This window comes from Notolepis coatsorum (genome assembly GCF_963971535.1).
Source record: "Notolepis coatsorum genome assembly, chromosome: 5".
NCBI classification, from domain to species: Eukaryota; Metazoa; Chordata; class Actinopteri; order Aulopiformes; family Paralepididae; genus Notolepis; species Notolepis coatsorum.
Window position 1 is genome coordinate 168,898,823 of NC_140169.1, and position 23,383 is coordinate 168,922,205.

Here is a 23,383-nt window from a genome sequence, read left to right on the forward strand (position 1 = left end):
CATGGAAACGACGATGAACGCAGCCATAAAGCTAAATGGTTTCCTTACGCAGAATATATGTATACTTTTCTGATAACTGCATAACTCATGAATGTTCAGACAAGCTTAATAAACTTCTGGTTATTTGTGATACTCTGTATACACCCATTTCAACTTATAAACGCATATTCTTTCATACTAATTTTGGTCGCGGATGAGCAGACCCCGCACAGGCTCTCTTGGGCAGAGCCGTTTAGCAGGCTGAGACGTACAACAAGGTGTAGAGACAGCTCTGCATATCATTCCCCCTGGAGGAGTGCGGTACACGTGAATACTTTCCCCAAGGCAGTTGTCCTTCCGCGTTCGGTTTACGCGGCCTGATTGGCCACTGACGCTTCTCTCAGCGCCCAATCGCGTTGCGCCTAGCTTTCAGTTCCACAGCCCAAGTCTTCGCCCATTTCCTCGTATTGTTTTCATCTCTCTATATTATCGCGTTCATCTCTCTATATTAACGTAACGCGCTATTCATATCAATCGACATCACATCAATATATAAATAACGTATTGTTTTCATCTCTCACATCAATAGTCCTCGCCCATTTCCTCGTATTGTTTTCATCTCTATATTAACGTAGCCCATTTCCTCGTATTGTTTTCATCTCTCTATATTAACGTAACGCGCTATTCATATCAATCGACATCACATCAATATATAAATAACGTATTGTTTTCATCTCTCTATATTAACGTTAGGCTGTAAAAATCGGTTATATAGGCTATATTTAGTCTAGTTGAGTGACAGTGAGTTGAGTGATAGTTAGTTTTAGTATATTGAGCGAGTGTATTGAGCGAGTAGTTAGGCCAGGGGTCGGCAACCTGCGGCCTCGAGGCCGCATGCGGCTCTTTAGCCAATCAGCTGCGGCTCCCTGGCCCAAAAAAAAAATGTGTTACCCTTTTATTTTACTTTTTTTTTCTTATTTTGGAGATCGATGTCATACTGTGACACTGAAATGAAAAAATATTTCATCAACTAAGATATTTAGTCAACAAAAGGCTTACCTGTATGCCTGATATGTGGTGCGAAATTTGCGAACAATGACTACTTTTTATTTTATAGATTTTCCACAAATAAGGGACTCTAATAGAGCTGCATAGTTCAGGGTTTTATTTCAAAGTAGGTCTACAGATGCCAGTGTTTTTTCTCCTTTTCTGTGTTTTATTTCAAAGTAGGTCTACACATGGTATTCTTTTTTCAAAGTGGACTACTTTCTATTTTATAAATGTTCCACAAATAAGGGAAGGACTCAAATATACCTGAATAGTTCAGGGTTTTATTTCAAAGTCGGTCTACAGACACCAGTGTTTTGTCTCCTCTTCTGTGTTTTATAAAAAAATAGGTCTACACAGCCAGTATTTTGTCTCCTCTTCATAAGAGTTTGAGGTTTTCCTTTGTTATAACAGGTAAAAACAGCAATTAAAAAGTAAATTTTTTTCTTTTTGTTGCTTTATAATCCCATTAATGCAACAAACTGTGTGCTATAAGTATAAAGTATAATAAATCACAAATTACTTTGGGTATGCAATTGTCAGGCGTTTTATGCTAAATGTGGGGTATGCTTGGGGATATATATATAGCAGATATCTATCAGTGAAATGCCTGAGCAAAGAGATAGGTTTTAAGCTGTCTTTTAAAGATGTCTAGCGAGTTGGCTTCCCTGATGTTTTGGGGTAGTTTGTTCCATAGTTTTGGGGCATAGTTGATAAAGGCTGCATTACCGATCCTCTTTTGACTGCTTCTGGGAGCCTCTAGTAGTCCAGCAGCTGATGATCGCAGTGTTCTTGCTGGTGTGTAATTTATTAGAGTGTTGGCGATGTAGCTAGGTCCCTGTCCATTTAGAGCTTTGTATGTAAGGAGAAGGACCTTAAAGTCAATTCTAAATGTTACAGGAAGCCAGTGTAAAGCGGCTAGGACTGGACTAATGTGCTCTCTCCTTTTGGTTCTAGTTAGCAGTCGGGCTGCAGAGTTTTGGATTAGCTGAAGCCTCTCTGTGGTTTTCTTAGGGAGACCTGTGAAAAGTGCATTACAGTAGTCTAACCGGCTAGATATGAATGCATGAATTAGCTTCTCAGCATCGTTCTGATTAATAAATGGTCGTACTTTTGCTATATTTCTGAGATGGAAGAACGATGTTTTCGTCACTTTGCTAATATGAGAATTGAAGTTCAGTTCTGAATCTATGATAACCCCAAGACTAGTGACCTCAGATTTGATCCAAGGGGTTAGTCCCCCCAGGTTCTTTATTAATGTTTCTTTTTTAGTTTTGGAGCCGATAATTAGAATTTCAGTTTTGTTCTCGTTTAGTTTCAGGAAGTTCTTACTCATCCATTTATTTATTGCCAGTAAGCAGTCTGTAATGGAGCTAATCGCTGTATCATTTGGTTATATAGCACCTTTCACACATGGACCGCAGCCCAAAGTGGCCCCACAGCACAAATCCCTGTCCATTCTTTCACTGTGTCTGACAGAATAATAAAAAGTGGTTTCGGATTTCTGTGTCACACGAAAGACCTAACGCCCCCCCCCCCATCCCTGGTGTCTCCCCCCCTTGTAGACGTGGAGCACATGGCCATCGACTGGCTCACGGGAAACGTCTACTTCGTGGACCGAGTCAGTGACAGGATATTTGTCTGCGACCGTGGCGGCGACACATGCGTCACCATCCTGGATCTGGACCTCTGGAATCCCAAAGGAATAGCGGTGGATCCCCTCATGGGGTGAGTGGTGCACACACACACAGAGAGAGCCCTGGCCCACACAGTGCAGGAGGAGCCTGTCAGGCTCCATAGCCCATTTATCATCGTGTGTCTTTATGTGGGAAAATCATTTTTATCATCTGAATGTCCGGTCGTTGGAGGAGGCGGAGGAATGTGAGTTGAGTTATGATGAGAGGATTTAAATTCACCTCCCGTCCGTCCCCTAGCATTTGGTAAGGTTGCTTTCAAAATGTAATTCATTGCATATTAGGTATTTATTTTATACTAATGTCATACACTGGAATATACCGAAGCTCGGCGAGTTGTAATGTGATTATCTTCAGTTCACTTTTGGTCCGCTGGTCTTGAACAATCGCACAGAATATGCTGTTAAATGAACAATTTGTTCAATTTATGCACTGTACACACATTTATTATTCACAGTCATATGCAGGGAGCAATATAGCCTAAAAAGGATGGAGAGGTGGCGGCGGCTGGGTGGCGCAGCGGACATTGAAGCTCGTCACCAACGCAAGAGACACCGGTATCGAATCCGGCTGTCGGCGTTGCCTCCGGCTTGGGCCGGCCGTCATACTAACTCAATTGGCAGAGTTAGCGGGTGGGAAGTCGATGGGCGGTAATCTGGACGTTGTGGACAGCGACTCCTACAGGTCGGTCAGGGGGCGCCTGCACAGCAGAGACAGGAAAATGGCAGTGTGAGCCTCCCACACGTTACTCCTCGCCAATGAGAGTCCGCGCTGGCAGGTGAAAAGATGTGACTGGCTGCCTCCACATGTATCGGAGGGGACATGTGACGCAAGGCTTCTATCCTCCATACGACCGGCCAGTGGGGGGCACATGCGAGCAACGATAAAGACAGGGGAGGGGAGAATTGGCACGGCTAAATTGGGATGGGAGAAAAATAGAAAAATGGAGGAGAAAAAAGTGAAAAAAAAAAAAAAAGGATGGAGAGGTGGGCGTCTGACCGGAAGGTTGCCGGTGGGATCCCTGAACTGGGGGGGGGGGGCAGGGTGAATAGATTACAGTTTCAAATTTGTTTTGTAATTACATTACAACCCATCACCTGTAATCTGTGACTCCCCATCTCTGCCCACCGCTTATCGCTTCATCTGTTTCATCTGTGTGTAATTTGCTGGAGAGCAGAGCGGATGGTGGAGACATCCCCAACTGTCTAGAGACTGTGATTAGTATGCACTGATTTCCACCCCCCCCCCCCCCCCCCCCCCCTTCCCACAGAGGTGCCTGTGGGATGTTCAGTTATTTGTAGGAGTCTTGTCTCTGCTGGAAGCACGAATCCAGTGGTAGAAGAAGTACACTGTTATACACAAGTACAAATACTCCGATAAAATAGTACTTTTGTAGACGTAATGGCTGGCTTGAGTAAAGTATTTGATATTGAGTGTGTTAAATTGTCAAAAGTAAAGTGACACATTCTATTTGACGTTTGTGTATTCCAGTGCTTGGGAGCGTTTGACCCTCGAACCATGACCTCTAAAGGTTAAAGTGGTATGTGGTCCAATTAGGCTGGCTCTGATTACATCCTCTCGAAGTTGACAGGCTTCACTAAATTCACTAAAGGGTTACAAAGCTAAGGAATCGGATGGAGCTGGGGCGTTTGGGACGAATACAAATTTGGCTGTGGGAGGCAGTGGAGGTGTGAAATCTGGCCCGGTCCAGAACAATAGGAGTCACAAAATCAGTTTGGAGTGGACTGGTGAAGGAGTGGTAGAGGCGCAGTAGAGGTTTGGTTTTTCAGTGCTGGATCTGTATTTAAAAATGTTTGTAAATTCTAAGTCGAACTTATGCACTCAGCCAAACTATGTGGGTGACATAGAGAGATACTCTCAATGTAGGCGGAAAGAAGAGATTCGCCCGATTCAGATACAATAACAAAAAAAAAGCTTTTATCACAAACAGTTCCAACGATATTTAATGTTTCGCAAAACATGTCTAGTGTTGCATGGGTGTCAAGGGCTCTGGTGTCAGCAGAGGTGAGGAGGTCACAGTGGCGGCTCGCCACTGGTGGCGCTATGGGCGCCGAACCACCTGTTAAATGAGAGAATAAGAAAAAAAAAAAAAATTTGTTTTTTGTTTTATAGCCCTATAAATAATATAAACATGTTTAAAATGAATCATATTTACTCGTTTTAAGTATGTTTGTATTTCCAATGCACAATATAACGTTATTATCTAAATTAAAAAAACAGCGTTTTCATGGGCAGGAAGTGACGTTTTTTTTTATTTTTTCGTATTTCTCGCCCGGGCAAGAAGCGATAGCGCTCTGACTGCGCGTCACAGTTTGATCGCTGTCTCCGTCACAGCCAATCAGTGCATGCGGCGTTGTGCGTTGAAATATGACTATTATGTTGGAATCCGAGCGCTATTTGAAGCGGTCTAGCCCAGCCGCGTGAACTTCCGTGAAGAATTTTCCATAGACGCATTTCGTGGAGACGCTCTCTGATTGGCCGACGCGATGCCAGTTTTTTTCCATAGCCGCATTTCTCGGGTTGGCTTACAGAGAGCAGTTCAGTTGACTCGTCAACAACAACAGCAAGTAACTACACTGAGGCTAAGCTTAGGCACTCTTTCAAAGTTGGTTAAGGTTAGAGTTTGTCTTAGAGCATGGCGATAGAACGCCAGGTAGTTTGCAGGCTGTTCGAGGCGGACATGGACAAATGCACAGCTCTTCACTCACACAGCTTGCAAGCTATAATATGGATGCAGTCATGGAGGGACATGTATGGACAATGGATGGACATCAACACAGGCTGGATGGACAATGCCATGGAGTGGATATACTTTATCAACAACAACAAGCCAACAACAAGGTAGATTAGCGATCTTAACTCTAGTTTAATACATGATACGTTGTCTACTGATGCCGCATAATGTAACGTTACAGTACTGCTAGCTGTTAGCTCCGTTAGCCGGCCACTTTTATAATTCCTGCATGGAAACGGAGTAAAGTTAACGTTTAAACGTTATGTCGAGGTCATACAATACTACAGTCGACATAAGGTTAACGTTACCCTGTTTCCATGAAGTGTTTAAATAGCAGCAATCTTGTTGAAAATGTAACTTTACTAGTAAAATGCTCTCGCTCTCTCGCTCTCTCTCTCTCTCTCTCTCTCTCTGTCTCTCTCTCTCTCTCTCTCTCTCTCTCTCTCTCTCTAATTTCGCTGCATGTGGGACATAACCACTCAGACAATGAATGGTAACTTGTTTAAAATAACGAGCTTTACAAATGTGTTTATTATTGAATGGTTCTGACATCATCTGAGAGAGAGTGAGAGAGAGAGAGAGCGAGAGAGAGAGAGAGAGAGAGCGAGAGAGAGAGAGAGAGAGCTGTGCGTGTTTGTGTTGCTGCTGATGCATAATGAATGAATGGTGAGTTGTTTAAAATGACAACATACATTTAAACGTTATGTCGAGGTCATACAATACTACAGTCGACATAAGGTTAACGTTACCCCGTTTCCATGAAGTGTTTAAATAGCAGCAATCTTGTTGAAAATGTAACTACTAAAATGCTCTCTGATGCTGCTGATGCATAATGAATGAATGGTGAGTTGTTTAAAATGACAACATACATGTGTTAATTATTTGATTTGATTGATCCGAGAGACAGAGAGATCGTCTATGTTTGAATGAATGAATGAGAACTTTATTAACAGATTGCAGAATGGGTACAATACAGTACGGCTCAATACACACAATTGTTAAGGGGATGCAGACCAGAGAAAGACGTTTGTCTTGTTTACATCAGGGTCCCAGATTTTCGATTCATATCGATAGTTTAATAGCTAGCCTTGGCTCGTTTAACAATATGCAAAATATGTGTACAGCCCTGTACTCATACTGAAGTTATTCTTGGTATATAATAGGTCTGATTGTGTAACGAATCGATTCCACGTCGCGCTGTGTGTGAGAGAGAGAAGGAGAGAGGGAGAGATCTGCCTGTGTTTGTAGACGGGCGAGTTTTGTTTCTAACTTTTCTATTTATATATTGTGTTTCAAGTTGTGAATTAGAGTCTAGACTATACTTTATTTGACTGGTTGTGTGTTGTTGTAGTAACAGCTGAGCGACTCGTTCATAAGAGCCGATTCATTGCCGTGAGCGTGAGTCGAATCGCTCACGTCTGGCAATGAGTGTTGCGTGGTACTGTACTGTACATGTTTGCATTTTGCAAAAAATGTTTGGTATAGCGCCCCCTAGTGGCGAAACCCACCGGCCGCCACTGGGAGGTCATTGAGTATTTTCAGGAGTGGAGTTTCTGTGCTGTGGAGTGAAGTGGGCAAAAACCAGACTGGAGGGGTTCAAATAGGTAATTGGAGTGCAGGTGGGTTTGGAGTCGTGTGGCGTCAAGGCGTTCCAGGGTCGTTGAGAGGAAGGGGAGAGTGGAGAGTGGCTTGACGCAGAATGGATCGAGACCAGGTTTTTGGAGGAATGTGGTGAAGACGGAGGGGGAAATTCCATGGGACAGTGAGGAGTTGAAGAGGTTGGTGAGGTAGGGGCATGGGACAGGCATGCGTGCCTTCAGCAGGGGGGTGGGGAGGCGGTCGAGGGAGCAGGTTGTGGGTTTGGATGAGCTGATCAGTTTACACAAGAATCAAGAATCAAGAGGTTTATTTGTCACATACATACCAGGGCATACAGTGAAATGCGGGTGGTGTTGCCCGCATTGATTGTACAAAATACAATAATAAAATAGAATAAAATAGGCATAGAAAAAATTAAATAGATAAGACACAAGATATGCATGGTAAAAAAAAGACATGCTGGGTTCCTGAGAAACTGGTTCTTATATACACTATTATCTACTATGCAACTGTGTGTGTGTGTGTGTGTGTGTGTGTGTGTGTGTGTGTGTGTGTGTGTGTGTGTGTGTGTGTGTGTGTGTGTGTGTGTGTGTGTGTGTGTGTGTGTGTGTGTGTGTGTGTGTGTGTGTGTGTGTGTGTGTGTGTGTGCATGTGTGTGTGTGTGTGTGTGTGTGTCTGTGTGTGTGTGTGTGCTCATGTGTATTTGTGAGTGGAGAGTTCAGTGTTCAGTGTTCTGATGGCCTGGGGGAAGAAGCTGAGTTGGAGTCTCTCTGTCCTTGCAGCGTGTGACCGTATAGGCGCTTGCCTGAACGCAGCAGCTTGAACAGGCTGTTGTTGGGGTGGTGAGGGTCTTTCATAATTATGCAGGCTCTGGATTTGCACCTCCTGTCCTTTTATATAAGTCCTGCAGGGGTGGTAGTGCAATACCCGTAGTACGCTCAGCTGAGCGCACCACTCTCTGGAGTGCCTTCCTGTCCTGTGCCGTGCTGTTTCCAAACCAGGCAGCGATGTTTCCAGTCAGAATGCTCTCTACAGCCCCGGAGTAGAAGGAGTGGAGTATCTTCCCCGACTCCGAACTTCCTTAGCTGTCTCAGGTGATAGAGGCGCTGTTTCGCCTTTTTCACCACATAATCTATGTGTCAAGAGGGATGGAGAGAAGAGGGGCTGGAATAGGGGCTGCTGGGTCCGTCAGACACAGGGGACAGTGATTTATTAATAGTGGTTTTGTCTGCCAAACATTGAAGGAATGAGTTGCATTGTTCAGGGGTAGAGATGGAGAGGGTGTCGGTATGGGGTTTTGAGGAGGTTGATCACTGTAGACATGGGGGTTACGGCTGGAGTCATGCGAGGGCATCTTTGTAAGCGGAGAGAGGTGGAGTTTGTAGGTTTCTTGGTGGACAGTGAGTTATGTTTTCTTGAGTGAGTCGTTCCAGTTAGCGGCGAGTCTGTTTCATTGTGCAGAGCTCAGGTGTGAACCAGGGTGCACAGGTGTTGAAGGAGATGGTTTTAGTTTTGAGAGGGGCCAGTGTGTTGAGGGAGGCAGACTCAGGGCGGTGTTGAGGTTATTTGGCATTGATCATCGGGTGAGGTGAGGGCTGGTTTCAGGGGGAGAGCATTGGAGAGAGTTGATCTGAGAGTGGGAGGAAATTGATTTTGTATTTTGGAAGGTTATTTTGGAAAGGTGTGGATGTGGGGCTGGGGATAAAATATTGAACTGGATGCGGTATTGTGATTTGACAGAGGAAATGGAGGTGAATCAATGGATGTTGAATACTGGTGGATTGACAGAGCAGACCTGGTCAAGGATATGGCCTTTGACATGGATGGGGAAAGTGACGTGCTGGGTGAGGTTGAGGTACAGTATGGGCCCTATTTGTAGCACACACACACACATTGTCATGCAGCGAACACACACATGCAAGATGTGCGACACACATAGGAACACACACCCTTTTTCTTTTGGGTCGCCAATGAAATGTACTCTCTGCGCTTGACCCATCGCGTCGTCCTCCCCCCAAAGGGCAGCCAGGAGCAGATAATCCAAGTGCTCCTGTCGGTCTTCGTCAGGGACGTGACAAACTGCATGTTTTTCCATTGGGTTTAACCCTTTTAGTCTGGAGGGAAACCCTTGTGAGCACGGGGAGAACATGCAAACTCCACACAGAAAGCCCCGGGATATACCCCGCCTGGCTACCTGGCAACCCAGCAACCTGGTCCGCAAGCGGGATTCAAACCCAGGACCTTCTTGCTGTGAAGCATCAGTGTGTGAGGCACCACCGTGCATACTGAAGTATGAAGTATGCGCCCTATCATTTTGGGTCAAAAGTGCGGTGAAGAGCAGGTGCAATGTTTCTGCAGCTTTTAGGGAACCATTGATCTGAAATGTTTCTCTCTTACATGTCTTCGACAACTAATGCTGAATGTTTACTGTCAGACATGCCATGCAATGCATCATCAATGTGTCCTTTAATCATCTCCGTGGGCGTGAATGCACCAGGGGAGATGATGTTTTCGGTCATGTCTGTTTGTCTGCAAGACAGACTCTAACTAATCTCGCATAGGCGCTGCTGGGCAGATCAGACTAATGTTTTCTGTGTATGTTCACAGCCGCCCAAGGAGCTTTTTTCACATGGATATTGTTTACATTGGGCAATGGCAACTATATTATTTGATTTAATTTCCATCATTGTACACACTCCAACGTTCACGTGCATGTGTGTGTAGGCCTCTACATGCTACAGCAACTTCAAAGCAACTTCAACACAACATCAGCGCGATTTCAACGCGTTTGTTGCAGAGGGTCTTGTAGACTGTGTTGCGAGGATGTTGCGTACCTTTCACCCAAATCTAATCTAAACAACCGTTGCGTTGATATTGCGTAGCAGTGATTGGTTGGTTAGCGAATGGGGGCGGGGCTGTCATAGAATAATTTTGGTCCCGCAGAGAATACCATCCTCCATTGTTGTAACCAGCCAGCGTTGATGCTAAATAATTAGCGTCACATAGCTGGCCTTTTTCTGAAAACCCAAGCACATATTGTTCCATAGCATATGCCTTCAGTTGATCATGACAAATCCTCTCTTACCTTGACGATTAAAAAGCCTCCATAATTTAGTAAATAAAGCTGTAGCCAGCCAGCTAGCATTGGTGCTATTCAAAATGCTATCCACATTAGCTACATAGCTAACCAACTAAATACAATGGTATCCTGAGGTAACGTTAAATACAACGTTTGCTAGTCGAAATGACTGGACACACACAGGGACAAGTTAAACATCAATCAATTAATTTATTCCAACAGGTAGTTTGAGCTGCATGTGAGCCGAGATCTTTCTCTCCTCTCCGTTGGAGACTAATGTTACGTTAGCTCGAAAAGCACAGAAACGGGCGACAGAAGTTAAGCTGCTAGCAACAGACACTATAACACTTCCGGTCAGGGGATTTCAAAATAAAAGAGCGACGTCTAAAAGCACCGGAAATACGTTTATTTTGTACATTATCTAACGTTAACACGAACCTAAACTAACTTTAGTTAAACTAACTTTGCGCGTCGATGTTGCAGAAGCATAAAGGCAGAATGTCTGCAACACCGTTGCTTTGTCGATGTTGTGTTGCGGTTGCTTTGAAGTTTCTGTAGCATGCAGAGGTCTTGTGTGTGTGTGTGTGTGTGTGTGTGTGTGTGTGTGTGTGTGTGTGTGTGTGTGTGTGTGTGTGTGTGTGTGTGTGTGTGTGCGTGCATGCCGCCTGCAGAGATTTCTGCTCTACTGAGCATATTTATTTTACAAATGTCTATGAGTTAAATGACCAGCCATGGGAATTTGATAGGCTATACGCCTGGCCAGTTAATGTAACTACTCCAAGCTTCTTTATTGTTGCTTATAATATTACATGTTATTAGATATTTATTGTGTAATTGCCATCATTATATCAGTATAGGCCAATGATGTTCATATAAGTTTATAAGTTTATTTGGATCCCCATTAGCCACAGTGCTGGGGCTATTCTTCCTGGGGTCCATAACACATAAAATACAGTTACAGACTTATACACTCACAACATTTACATGTCATACAGACAATTAAAACAACAATAAAAACCCTAATCAAATTCATAATACAATACAACAATATATACGCCTTATGAATTCATAATACAATACAATAATACCTACTCATAATTAATTCATAATACAATACAGCATAATATACTATTTAGCTTTTACATACATTATCTATGTTCATATCAGCCAATTATACAATATTTTAATAATATATCCCTATCAGACACATGCCTTTTCATCCATATATACCTATCTCTTTATCAGACACATACATTTTCATTTACGTACACACTATCTATTAGGGAATGTCAATTTCTTTGGTTGAAAATGTTGTTTTACCACGATTTTGAAACGACATTTACTATTCTCCTGCTTAACATGTCTGGGAAGAGAGTTCCATTCCTGCATACCACGGAACATGACAGTTCGCTTCATTGCATTCAACCTCACTTTTGGAAGTGTAAAACCTCGTGCAGAAGCATGTCTGGTGGAATGGTTGTGTCTGTCAAGACTTATAGATAAATTGTTATATAAAATTGAGGGGATCTTTGTAACAAGAATATTCCTAGTGAATACAAGGAGTGAGCAGAGTAATTTATGTTTGACAAGTAACCAAGTTAAACAACTGTGCATCGCTGCAACATTAGTTCTGTACTCACAGCGAAGCGCTATACGCGCTGCTTTGTTTTATACCATTTGTAATTTTTTCAGTTTATTCGTCGTTACATTCGACCATACTGCAGGACAATAGTCAAGATTTGACAAAACCAGAGCTTGAATTACCTGTTTGATAGAATTTAGTGGTAACAAATGAGCACATCTTTTAACAACAGAAATCCCTCTTCCCATGTTCACTACTATATTGTTTATATGGTGTGACCATGACAATTTACTGTCTAATGTTACCCCTAGGAGTTTAGTCTCCTGGACTTGATTAATTACCACATCTGTAACTCCTTCCAAGCACTGCAGACACAAGTGGTTTCCTTTCGACGGGTTTATTAAAGGCTTGGTCCTCCAATCCACCGTGAAAACTTAAACAGAAACATACGTCGCGTCAGGTCAACACAAACAATAATATACACGGTATGAAAACAACACATCAGAAAAGCAAAATACAAACAAACATAAAATACCTCGTTGGCTGCATGCTACATAAAAAGGGGTCTTATTCTTCTGTTCTTGGTAACAGTCTTGATAGTGGTACACTACACATAGTGGTACACTCTTAGAATTTAGAGAGCCTGTACAACTCGTCTCTGTCCATTCCTGCCGCTTGCTCGCAGGTGTCTTAATCAGTCCCAGTCTCCGACCATCCCGCAGGTGTCTTAATCAGTTCCAAAGGTAAAAACGCGACAGCAGCCTAACGGGACACCATATATGACCAGACGTCAAAATGAATATATTATAAATTGTAGCAAATTAAATGATAAAGAAAATAAGAAATGAAACATAAATACATTCTCAAATATTACACTTACAAACTGAAATATCATATAAATGATGAAACCATATAATGGCCACAGTTACAACATCACTTATCAAAAGTTTCAAGACTGGGTTCGTTCTTAGAGTATGGTTGGAACCGAAAATTATGCTACTTGTCTTTGATATGTTTAGAACTAGTTTGTTATTCTTTATCCATTCCATCACTGATTGCAACTCTGCCTTTAGGAGCGTATTTAATTCATTGGCTGTTGAGGCTGATGTGTAAATCGTTGAATCATCCGCATACATAGAAATATATGACTTATTTATGTCATTATTTATGTCATTTGTAAATATGGTGTAGAGCAAAGGCCCAAGGCAACTTCCTTGGGGTACTCCACACCTTACCGTTTTAACTTCTGAGTAACTCCCATTAAAAAAAACTATTTGTTTCCGGTTTGCTAAATAAGTTTGCATCCAAGATAGTGCAGATGAGGAGAAACCGTAACATTCAAGTTTTTTAAGTAAGAATTTGTGATCTATGATGTCGAATGCTGCAGTAAAATCAAGCAAGACAGCTCCAACCATTTTCTTTTTATCTATCTCTTTCAGCCAATCATCCGTCATTTGGGTTAAAGCAGTCGCTGTTGAATGTCCTTCACGATATGCATGTTGAAAATCAGTGGTCAATGTGTTAAAAGAAAAGTAGCATTTAATCTGTTCACTTACTATTCTTTCCATCAGTTTACTTAAAACTGGCAGTAAACTTACTTATTATATGGGACGACTATTAGATCCTGAGAATGGCAATTTCAAATTTTTTGGCAGTGGTATTACTTTGGCAGTTTTCCACTGTTGCGGATACAAACATTCACTAAAGGATTGATTTATAATATGACAGATAGCAGGGGCAATTAAATCAGGGACCAATTTCAGAAGTTTCCCGTCAAGACCGTCAACACCTGGTGGTTTGTTTTTAGTGGTACTTAACATATGTTCTACATTACTTATAGTCACACTATCAACATTTTATTTACAATTTTTATCTTTCATTATTTTATTCTTTATTAATAAATAAGATTTTTCATTATCTATTGTTTGCATATTATTCCTTAAATTATCTACTTTTCCAATAAAATAATTGTTAATATGATTAGCAATCTCAACTGGTTTGGTGAGGAATTGTCCTTCTGCTTCTAGAAAGGATGGGGTAGGTTTCTTATTACTGCCCATTATTTCATTTAGAGTATTCCATAATAATTTACTGTAATTTTTTATATAATTAACCCTATTTTCATAATACAATTTCTTCTTCTTTTTATTACATTTTGTAACAACATTTCTTAATTTACAATATACCTCCCAGTCTGATTTATAACCTGATGTATTTGCTATTAATTTAGCTCGATTACGTTCTATCATATATTATTTTAGTTCATCATCCAACCATGGTGTTCTGACGCTTCTGACGGTAAACTTTCTCAATGGTGCATGTTTGTCAACAAGTGGCATAAAAATTGTATCAAATTCCCATAGAGATTTTTCAGGATCTTTTTCCCTCAACACCTTTGACCAACATAGATTTTCAACATCCTTCACAAAGCTGTCTTGATTAAACATTTTATACAATCTTTTGTAAATTATTTTAGGTCCCAGTTTTGGCATTTTAGTCTTCCTCACAATAGCAATTAAGTTATGGTCGCTACAACCAACAGTTACAGATACCGCCTTGGAACATAGCTCCGCATTGTTAGTAAAAATGTGATCAATGCAGGTGGAGACCTGGTTACCATAATTTTTCAAACATATCCTAGTTGGTTTGTTAATTACCTGTGATAGACCACATGCATTTGCTACTGTTAGAAGTCGTTTTTTCAATGGGCATTTCAATGAAAACCAATCGATGTTAAGGTCACCCATAAAATAAATCTCATTACTCAAATCACACACTTGGTCCAACATGTCAAATATTTGTTCTAGATACACATTATTTGCACTAGGTGGTCTATAACAGCAACCGATCAACATAGGCTTCAAATGAGGCAAGTGTACTTGCAGCCATAATGTTTCAATTTCATTATTCATTAAATCTTCCCTAATCTTCACTGGAATAAGATTCTGAATATAAAAAGCAACCCCTCCCCCAAATGCATTCCTGTCCTTAAAAATGTTGTATCCATCAATTTGCAATGCCCCATCCTCAAATGTAGAATCAAGGTTGAATACCATAGAACGGGTAGGCCTGACCCAGCCACCTGATTGGTCGATTAACCACTGATCTGTAACATAGTTTAGAGATAGTAATATAATAATACTAATAATAATGAACTGTGTTTGTATAGCACCTTTCATACAATAATTGCAGCTCAAAGTGCTTCACAACAGAAAAAAGACATGGGCACATAAAGTGCAGACATATAAAATCACAGTTTTTCACATTAGGATCTAACATCCCAATAGGCCACCTTGTTTATGGTTTGATTCTATTTCAGTTTAAAAAATAGACAATAATAAAAAGAGTAAAATATAATCGACAGAGTAAAATGATGCATCAGTGCTATCACGGTTTTAGTTTGGAACCCAATATGCAGACAAAGAGAAACGGCAGACAGGTCTGGATAAAACCCAATTGGGTATATTTAATAAGAATGGTCAGTGTCCAGGCAGGGGTCGATACACAGGGGAGATACTCATATAGTCCAGGGTGTGCGAGGGGGCAAGATAGTCAGACAGACGGGGGTCAGAGCGGTTACGGGATAGTCAGACAGGCAGGGGTCAGAGCGGGTACGGGATAGTCAGACAGGCAGGGGTCAGAGCGGGTACGGGATAGTCAGACAGGCAGGGGTCAGAGCGGGTACGGGAGAGTCAGCCAGGCAGGGGTCAGAGCGGGTACGGGAGAGTCAGCCAGGCAGGGGTCAGAGCGGGTACGGGAGAGTCAGCCAGGCAGGGGTCAGAGCGGGTACGGGATAGTCAGACAGGCAGGGGTCAGAGCGGGTACGGGAGAGTTAGCCAGACGGGGGTCAGAGCGGGTACGGGATAGTCAGACAGGCAGGGGTCAGAGCGGGTACGGGAGAGTTAGCCAGACGGGGGTCAGAGCGGGTACGGGATAGTCAGACAGGCAGGGGTCAGAGCGGGTACGGGATAGTCAGCCAGGCAGGGGTCAGAGCGGGTACGGGAGAGTCAGACAGGCAGGGGTCAGAGCGGGTACGGGAGAGTCAGCCAGGCAGGGGTCAGAGCGGGTACGGGAGAGTCAGACAGGCAGGGGTCAGAGCGGGTACGGGAGAGTCAGCCAGACGGAGTAGAGCACAGAGAATCGTCAGACAGGCAGGGGTTCAGAGCAGTTCCTTGTGAGCCAGCTAGTGTCTCCAGGACTTCACCAAGCAGGCTGGGAAGAGAGGACGAGAGCACAGAGTTAGGTCAAAGAACATGAGATCCAGGGCCCAGGAGTTCAAAACTTTTAATCCCTATCTGATCGGATCAGATTTGGTTTGTGGGCAGTTCAAAACCAAAAAACAAGATCAGGATCACTTTGATATCCGATCAGATCAGGAAATCAAATCCAAGCTTTAATCTGGATCAAATCTTCAAAACGGGTATTTCAAACCGACAACACAGGATTGGGATCAATTTGATCCCAAAAAACTGGATTATCTTGATCCAACCAGAGGGGTGGATTTCCAGTGGATTACCAGAGCAAAATGTACTATACAATTCATTGAAAAATATGTTTCAATATACAGTAAATAAGATGGCAAAGTTTGTTAACTGAAATAATACACAATTCTTAGCCTTAACGACAAACAATTTTTTTTGGTCACATTAATGGTGGCCTATTTTGTTTTCAACCAAATGCTGATGACATAAATGTTTATGCTCATAAAAGTATCACAACAAAGATTGTCAATCACAGATATACAAAATTCAACAAAAAAAAGTCCATCTGTCATCACTCATCACCTTCAGCTAACTGAAATCTCACTTAGAATTCAACTCCTTAAAGCACGTCTGGATGATCCAGCTGCCCTTGAATTAATGTTTTTTTGTTGTTACCCTAGTGGGAGTATTTTATTTTTTTATTACAATTCCATTACAATTTTATGTCCTTTATGTATTTACCAATATAATTAGACATTATAGATGTCTCTGCAATGTGGTCCTTATATTTATTTTTTTCCATATCCACTAGATGGAGATCGGTAGTAATCTTGAAAAGTCTGAATCTGGATCAGGGTAAACCATATCCTGGATTGCTTTGAAATACCGGGACAAAATCTGGCCGAGTTGTCTGATCCTGGATCACAAAAAAAAATATCTGATCGGATCAGATAGGCCCTATAGGGATTAAAAGTTTTGAACTCCTGGGCCCAGGTGAACAACTAGAAGTATCAGAATAGGGAATACGAGCAAAGTAACACGACTAACTGGTAACAAGAGGTAACAGCTTCTCCATATCTGGGGCGGGTTATATCTCTGATGTAATAGGCCCACAGACGTCAGATCAGCTGCCACGCTGAACACCACACCTGCACCTACTTGATCAATAATGAGGAGAGAGAGAGTGAGAGAGAGAGAGAGAGAGAGAGAGAGAGAGAGAGAGAGAGAGAGAGAGAGAGAGAGCGATATCGCAAATCTACCTTGTTGTTGTTAAGTTGACAGCAGGCAGAAGGGCTTTATAAAGTATATCCACTCCATCCAGACTGTGTTGATGTCCATTGTCCATGCATGTCCCTCCACACTGACTGCATCCATATATAGCTTATAGCCAACAAGTACTGTGTGAGCTAACAACAAATAGCTGCATCACAACACAACAGCATAAACTCACTTTGTTTAATTGAAACGTGGTGGGCTTGATAAAGTGTATACTCCGCTGTTGATGATGTATATCCAGACCACTGTCCACTGTTCAGACTGCATCCGCCATATAGCTTGTTAGCTGTTAGCACCACACAACAACAACAAGTACTTGATTTCTTTGTCCATTTCCGCGTCGAACAGACTGCAAACTACCTGGCGTTCTATCGCCATGCTCTAAGACAAACTCTAACCTTAACCAACTTTGAAAGAGTGCCTAAGCTTAACCGTCGAAAGAACTTGCAGTCACGCTCTAAGACAAATAGCTGCATCTCACAACAACACAACTATCTCTACCAAGCTAGAAAACCTAAAATTGGAACATAGAAAAGTGGCGTCGGCCAATCAGAGAGCGTCTCCGCGAAATGCTGCTACGGAAAAAAAACTGACGTCGGCCAATCAGAGAGCGTTTCCGCGAAATGCGGCTACGGAAATTCTTGACGCTGCTGCTTAGACCGCTTCAAATTGCGCCCGGTTTCCAACATAATACATCATATTTCAACGCACAGCGCGTTACGCACTGATTGGCTGCGACGGATACAGCGATCAAACAGTGACGCGCACTCAGAGCGCTATTGCGTCTAGCCCGGGCCAAGAAATACGGCTAGGAGAAATGCGGCAGGAGAAATGCGGCAGGAGTGAGTCACTTCCTGTTCAGGAAAACGAGTATTTTTTATTTTATATATTAACGTTATATTGTGCATTGGAAACACAAACATACTTAAAATGAGTAAATATTATTCATTTTAAACATGTTTATATTATTTATAGGGCTATAAAACAAAAAACAAAAAAGTTTTTTTTCTTCTTCTCTCATTTAACAGGTGGGTCGGCGCCCTAGCGCCCCCGGTGGCCAGCCGCGACTGATTTCACCTAGACATCAAACAAACTAACACATCCAACTTTTCTTTAGTTTTTAACTTACTTTCTATAGAACTTCATTCTTAGATGCTTCTATAGAAAGTAGGTCAAACAAATTTAAAAAAAAGTTTTCTTTGCCCTATATAGGGGGGGGGGGGGGGGGGGGGGGGGGGTTCTTTGCCCTATAAGATATAATTTTTTTTTTTTTTTTAAACCTACTTTCTATAAAAGCAGCTGGGAGGTGCGCTGTTTTAAGTGAACGTGGGTTATTGAATTGATTGATTGATTGATTGATTGATTGCTAATTTTATTACTGTACACCTTGTTTCCAACTGGTTAAGTTTAGGCCCTCTTTCGAATTTGGTTAAGGTTAGAGTTTGGAATCAGGGCTGGTGGTCTATCGCCCTGCTCTAAAGACAAACTCTAACCTTAACCAACTTCGAAAGAGGGCCTAAACTTAACCAGTTGGAAACAAGGTGTACAGTAATAAAATTAGCAATCAATCAATCAATTCAATAGTCCACGCTCACTTAAAACAGTGCACCTCCCAGCTGCTTCTATAGAAAGTAGGTAACAAAAAATAAAAATAAAATTGCAATTAATCAATCAATCAATTTGCCTGATTTTTATTTTGTTCCACAATGACTCATGACCCATCAATTACATCATCCAACATTGTTTAAGCAACTAAGACATTTGCCGTGACAGAATCGTTTTTCATTTAGTCTTTATGACCCTATCACCATTATCCTTTTGTAATGTTTCCTGTCCGGTTTGTCCGCCATCTTGCTTTAATTGCTAAAACCACGAACGCGCATTGATAGTGATGCGGTTGTGGGCAGGTCCTGGGAGCGTGAATATTAAAGGCAACAAACTTGTGTTCAGCTTTTCTCTGATTGGCCGCGACCCCCCGCCCCCTTTTGCCGCTAGCCGGCAGCCAAGCGGCAGCCGTCGGTCCCACGTCCCAAATGAAATCCAAGGATCAAGAGGCAGCGCAGGCAACCAACTTGTGTACCAACCAACTTGTGTTCAGCTGCGGCAGCAGTGGAGCGCTGCTGACTGATTATGAAATGCGCTGAACTAGAAAGCGTAACGCTATTATGTTTCGCGTTTTTAACAACCAACTACCAGATTCACTCGTCACTGTACATCACTTCTGAAGTATAAACAAACTATACTGCTGTGACGATTTGTCACTGTACATCACTTCTGAAGTATAAACAAAGCCCATACAATTTTTTAGATGAATGATTGTGGATATAATATAGAAAACACATCATTATGATATTGTCAGATGGCGCAAAATACAATGGTGAGTGAGAAATATATCTCCAGTGATAAAACCCAGTGCTCTATGTCTCTATGCAGCAGCGGCCGTGCTCCGTTGTAGAAGTCCTTCAATGACAGCGCTCTCATATTTTGCGAATGCATAAACTATATCTTAAATTATGTCTAATATGGCTGTCACTTATCAATGACTTCGCGACAGCCATATTAGACACTCACTGTACATCAGTGTGGAACTGTACGCTGTAACGTTATATGTTATTTCGCCCATGGAGGCTGCTGAAGCGCCAGCGGGGCGACGCGGTGGTTTGTCCCCGGCTTCCGTGCGCCGCCGCCGGCTTGACGCAGCAGCGGCCGTGCTCCGTTGTAGATGTAGAAGCCCTTCAATGACAGCGCTCTCATATTTTGCGAATGCATAAACTATATCTTAAATTATGGCTATGTGTCTAATATGGCTGTCGCTTATCAATTACTTCGCGACAGCCATATTAGACACATAATTTAAGATATAGTTTATGCATTCGCAAATATGAGAGCTCTGTCATTGAAGTGGGTGGTGGCAGCGTTATAGATAGGAGGTGTACTGATATGTCAAATGTCGGTCATGTGGTGGAAGAATTTAGCACAGTCACACAACAGAACACCAGTGTTTCTAGTAGATATGTTTATTAATATAAATAAACACCTCTGTCTGAACTGGTTCGACCACCAAATGATCCCAGCTCACTCTCTGCGCGTCTGCCGCGTCTCTCAGCGGATAAGGGCGTGTGCTAGGGCGGTCACGTGGCCGTGTGGCCAATCAGAGAAACGCTGAACGAAAAGCTGAACACAAGTTGGTTGCCTTTAATATTCACGCGTCCTGCGACCAAGAGCGTGGGTTATGAAAAATACCCACGTGTAAGTTGACTGTTTCAGCCAATCAGAATCGAGAAATTTGCATGCCGTTGTATAATGTCCACTAGCTCACGGCACGCACCGCCAGCCTCAGTGTCTCCATCGCATATAGACTCGTTATGGAAGGTAGTCGCACATGCGTAGCCACCATGCAAGTATAATGTTCAAGTTATTTATTGAAGGACATAAAAACTCAACAGTCATTACATAGGGGAAAGAGGATTGTCCTCAATACATTTACATACTGCAGGAGGAGCAAGTCACTGAATTACATGCCATTTAATATATATATATATATATATATATATATATATATATATATATATATATATAAAGTATAAGTATGTTTTTATCGTTTTCTGCAGCTTTCTTCAGAACGTGATTTATAGCCCTAAATGCAATATATTGATGATCAAATACAGTTTGGTAGGAATCTGTGCAAGATAAAAAATGTCAACTGGACGTGGTTCTAGAAGTTACTACATATCATCTGATGATGACCGGATGGGCGGGGGATCGTTTATAATTCCGTGGGCAGCGTTAGATGATTCATCCAGAGTGGGTCATATGTTCATCATAGCAGTTTATATGGAACACGTTAGAATATAATGCTGAATCTTACCGTGGCTTCCTCGCGCCGCTGGCAGATGAGCGTGGAACAGAATTTTTTCTATTATGGGATGGAGAAATGCCCGATCCATTTCCAGGTTGTATAATAGTATATACGTCCAAATCATGTTGTTTTTTCGAGTTATTTGCACCGATCGATGTTCACTGTATCAAGACGGAGTCTCTCTAACGATAGCGAGTGCCCGGACCACATATGGATGAGCACTACTGGTTCAAAGGCTCATTTCCGGTTGGCGATCTGCCGATCGGCCACCAGATGGCGCTCTTGAACCGCTAGAGAGTTGAGTGGAGCTTTGCAGTGTGTCTCAGGGCTCCGGAGGGGAAATATGATTTCGATGACAGATTTTTGAAATATTGACATCAAAGACGAGTTACGGCGTCTTCGGCAGAATGAGCATGGCTAGGAATGACGTCTTAACTCGTCCCCGGCGATCATAGTGTTAAGACAGCCCTAGACAAAATACAAAACGTTTAATAAAATGTAAAAAAAAATCAAAAAAGGAATAGGAAGAAGCAAGATTCTTATCAGGTCCTACCCCTTATTACAATAAACCCTTAAAAGGCCCCCTCTATATACAATAATAATCTGTTGGATGTTGCCAGGAAGTAAATGATTTATTGCTTTGTACATTATTTGTGCTGTTTTAAAATCAACCAAGTCCATGACTTTCAGAGCATAATTATGCATTGTGCAATGTGTGCTCACAATAACCTACATTAATACTAATTAAATACCTTATTGTTCTTATTTTTTCTTTAAAGGATAACTCCACTTTTTTTTTAAATTAGCTTATTTAACATCTTCCCTGGAGTTAGACAAGAAGATGCATACCTTTTTTGTCTCTGTGCGTGCATTTTAGCTTTGGGAATAGACGCTCCGTTAGCATAGCTTAGCTTCATCACTGGAAGTGGGGGAGGACAGTAGCCTTACAGTGCCTTACAGTGTATTGCAAGGTCTGACATTGACCAAACTTGATATGCATGACCTTGGTGGGCTCTAGGTCAACTCCTGAAAAGGGGGTCAATGTCAGACTTTGTAATCAAAAGTTAGGGGGCTAATAACCCTTGCCATAATTTCAGTGCGCCCCTAACTTTTGATTGCAAGGTCTGACATTGACCCCCTTTTCAGGAGTTGACCTAGAGCCCACCAAGGTCATGCATATCAAGTTTGGTCAATGTCAGACCTTGCAATACACTGTAAGGCACTGTAAGGCTACTGTCCTCCCCCACTTCCAGTGATGAAGCTAAGCTATGCTAACGGAGCGTCTATTCCCAAAGCTAAAATGCACGCACAGAGACAAAAAAGGTATGCATCTTCTTGTCTAACTCCAGGGAAGATGTTAAATAAGCTAATTTAAAAAAAAAGTGGAGTTATCCTTTAAGTGTGCATATTTTTTATAGGATGCTTTATAGGTGTTTCCCCACACCTCCATACAATAATTCAGATAGGGTAATAATAGAACAGTACAAAGTGTATACTGCATACAATGCGATTAAGAACTCAAACGTATGGTGCTACAAAATAAATCACACTGTACACAATCAAATAACACAAAAGGTTCCCAGTAACAGCAAAAAAAAACATTGTCAATCCTCACAACAACCTGTGTATTCTAATGTATTTTTCATTTCCCAAACACCATATTTGTACTTGCCACATGGACATGAAATAATATAAATTGCTCTTGTTGTTGCGCAAGAGATAACCCCCTTAACACATTGAGCGCCACAAGCTTCCCCCATCCTTCACTGTTTAGCGCCAAGCTTTTCATGACCATTTTCCTGATATTTCCCGATCTTTGCGGAGCTATTGTATATTCTATATTATAGCTATGGAGACAATAGTATGGCTCATTTGACAGACACTATTTATAGTCCAACATGTAAGAAAGAGTTTCTACACACTGTAGTTTATTACACGCTAAACATCGTCCATTTCCAAGATAATCCAGTATTTTTCCATAGATCGCGAGATAAAACGTGTTATATGCAATAAGCCAAAACCGTTATGGTTGATCCCCTGAAACCCCAAATACTCCCAAATCAAAGGTATATTCGGGTACCCCGAAAATGTGATTGTTACAAAACGCTTGGTTTATGTCCGGTAAAGTAAGACACTGTGATCGTTACATAAACATGCTTGCTTTGGAAGAGCTCCTCCCCCTCAGAGCGAGTCTTGATAGTCCAGTTCATTCATTGCCTCTCCTGATCCATTTCTTTCTGAGTTTAAAAGGTAGGCGATACTGCCACCTGGTGAGATTCGATCGTCATTGCAATTCCAACGTAGGCAAACGA

General features: G+C 42.0%; 1 protein-coding gene across 1 annotated transcript in view; it reads left to right on the forward strand.

Annotated features, from left to right (window-relative positions):
- lrp1bb (low density lipoprotein receptor-related protein 1Bb) overlaps window positions 1–23,383 on the forward strand; it is a gene marked incomplete at its 5' end in the record, with an annotated part of 1,188,884 nt that overhangs the window by 359,744 nt on the left and 805,757 nt on the right. Inside the window, 1 exon segment of the mRNA XM_084314368.1 lies at window positions 2,592–2,754. Coding sequence (XP_084170494.1) covers window positions 2,592–2,754 — 163 coding nt within the window.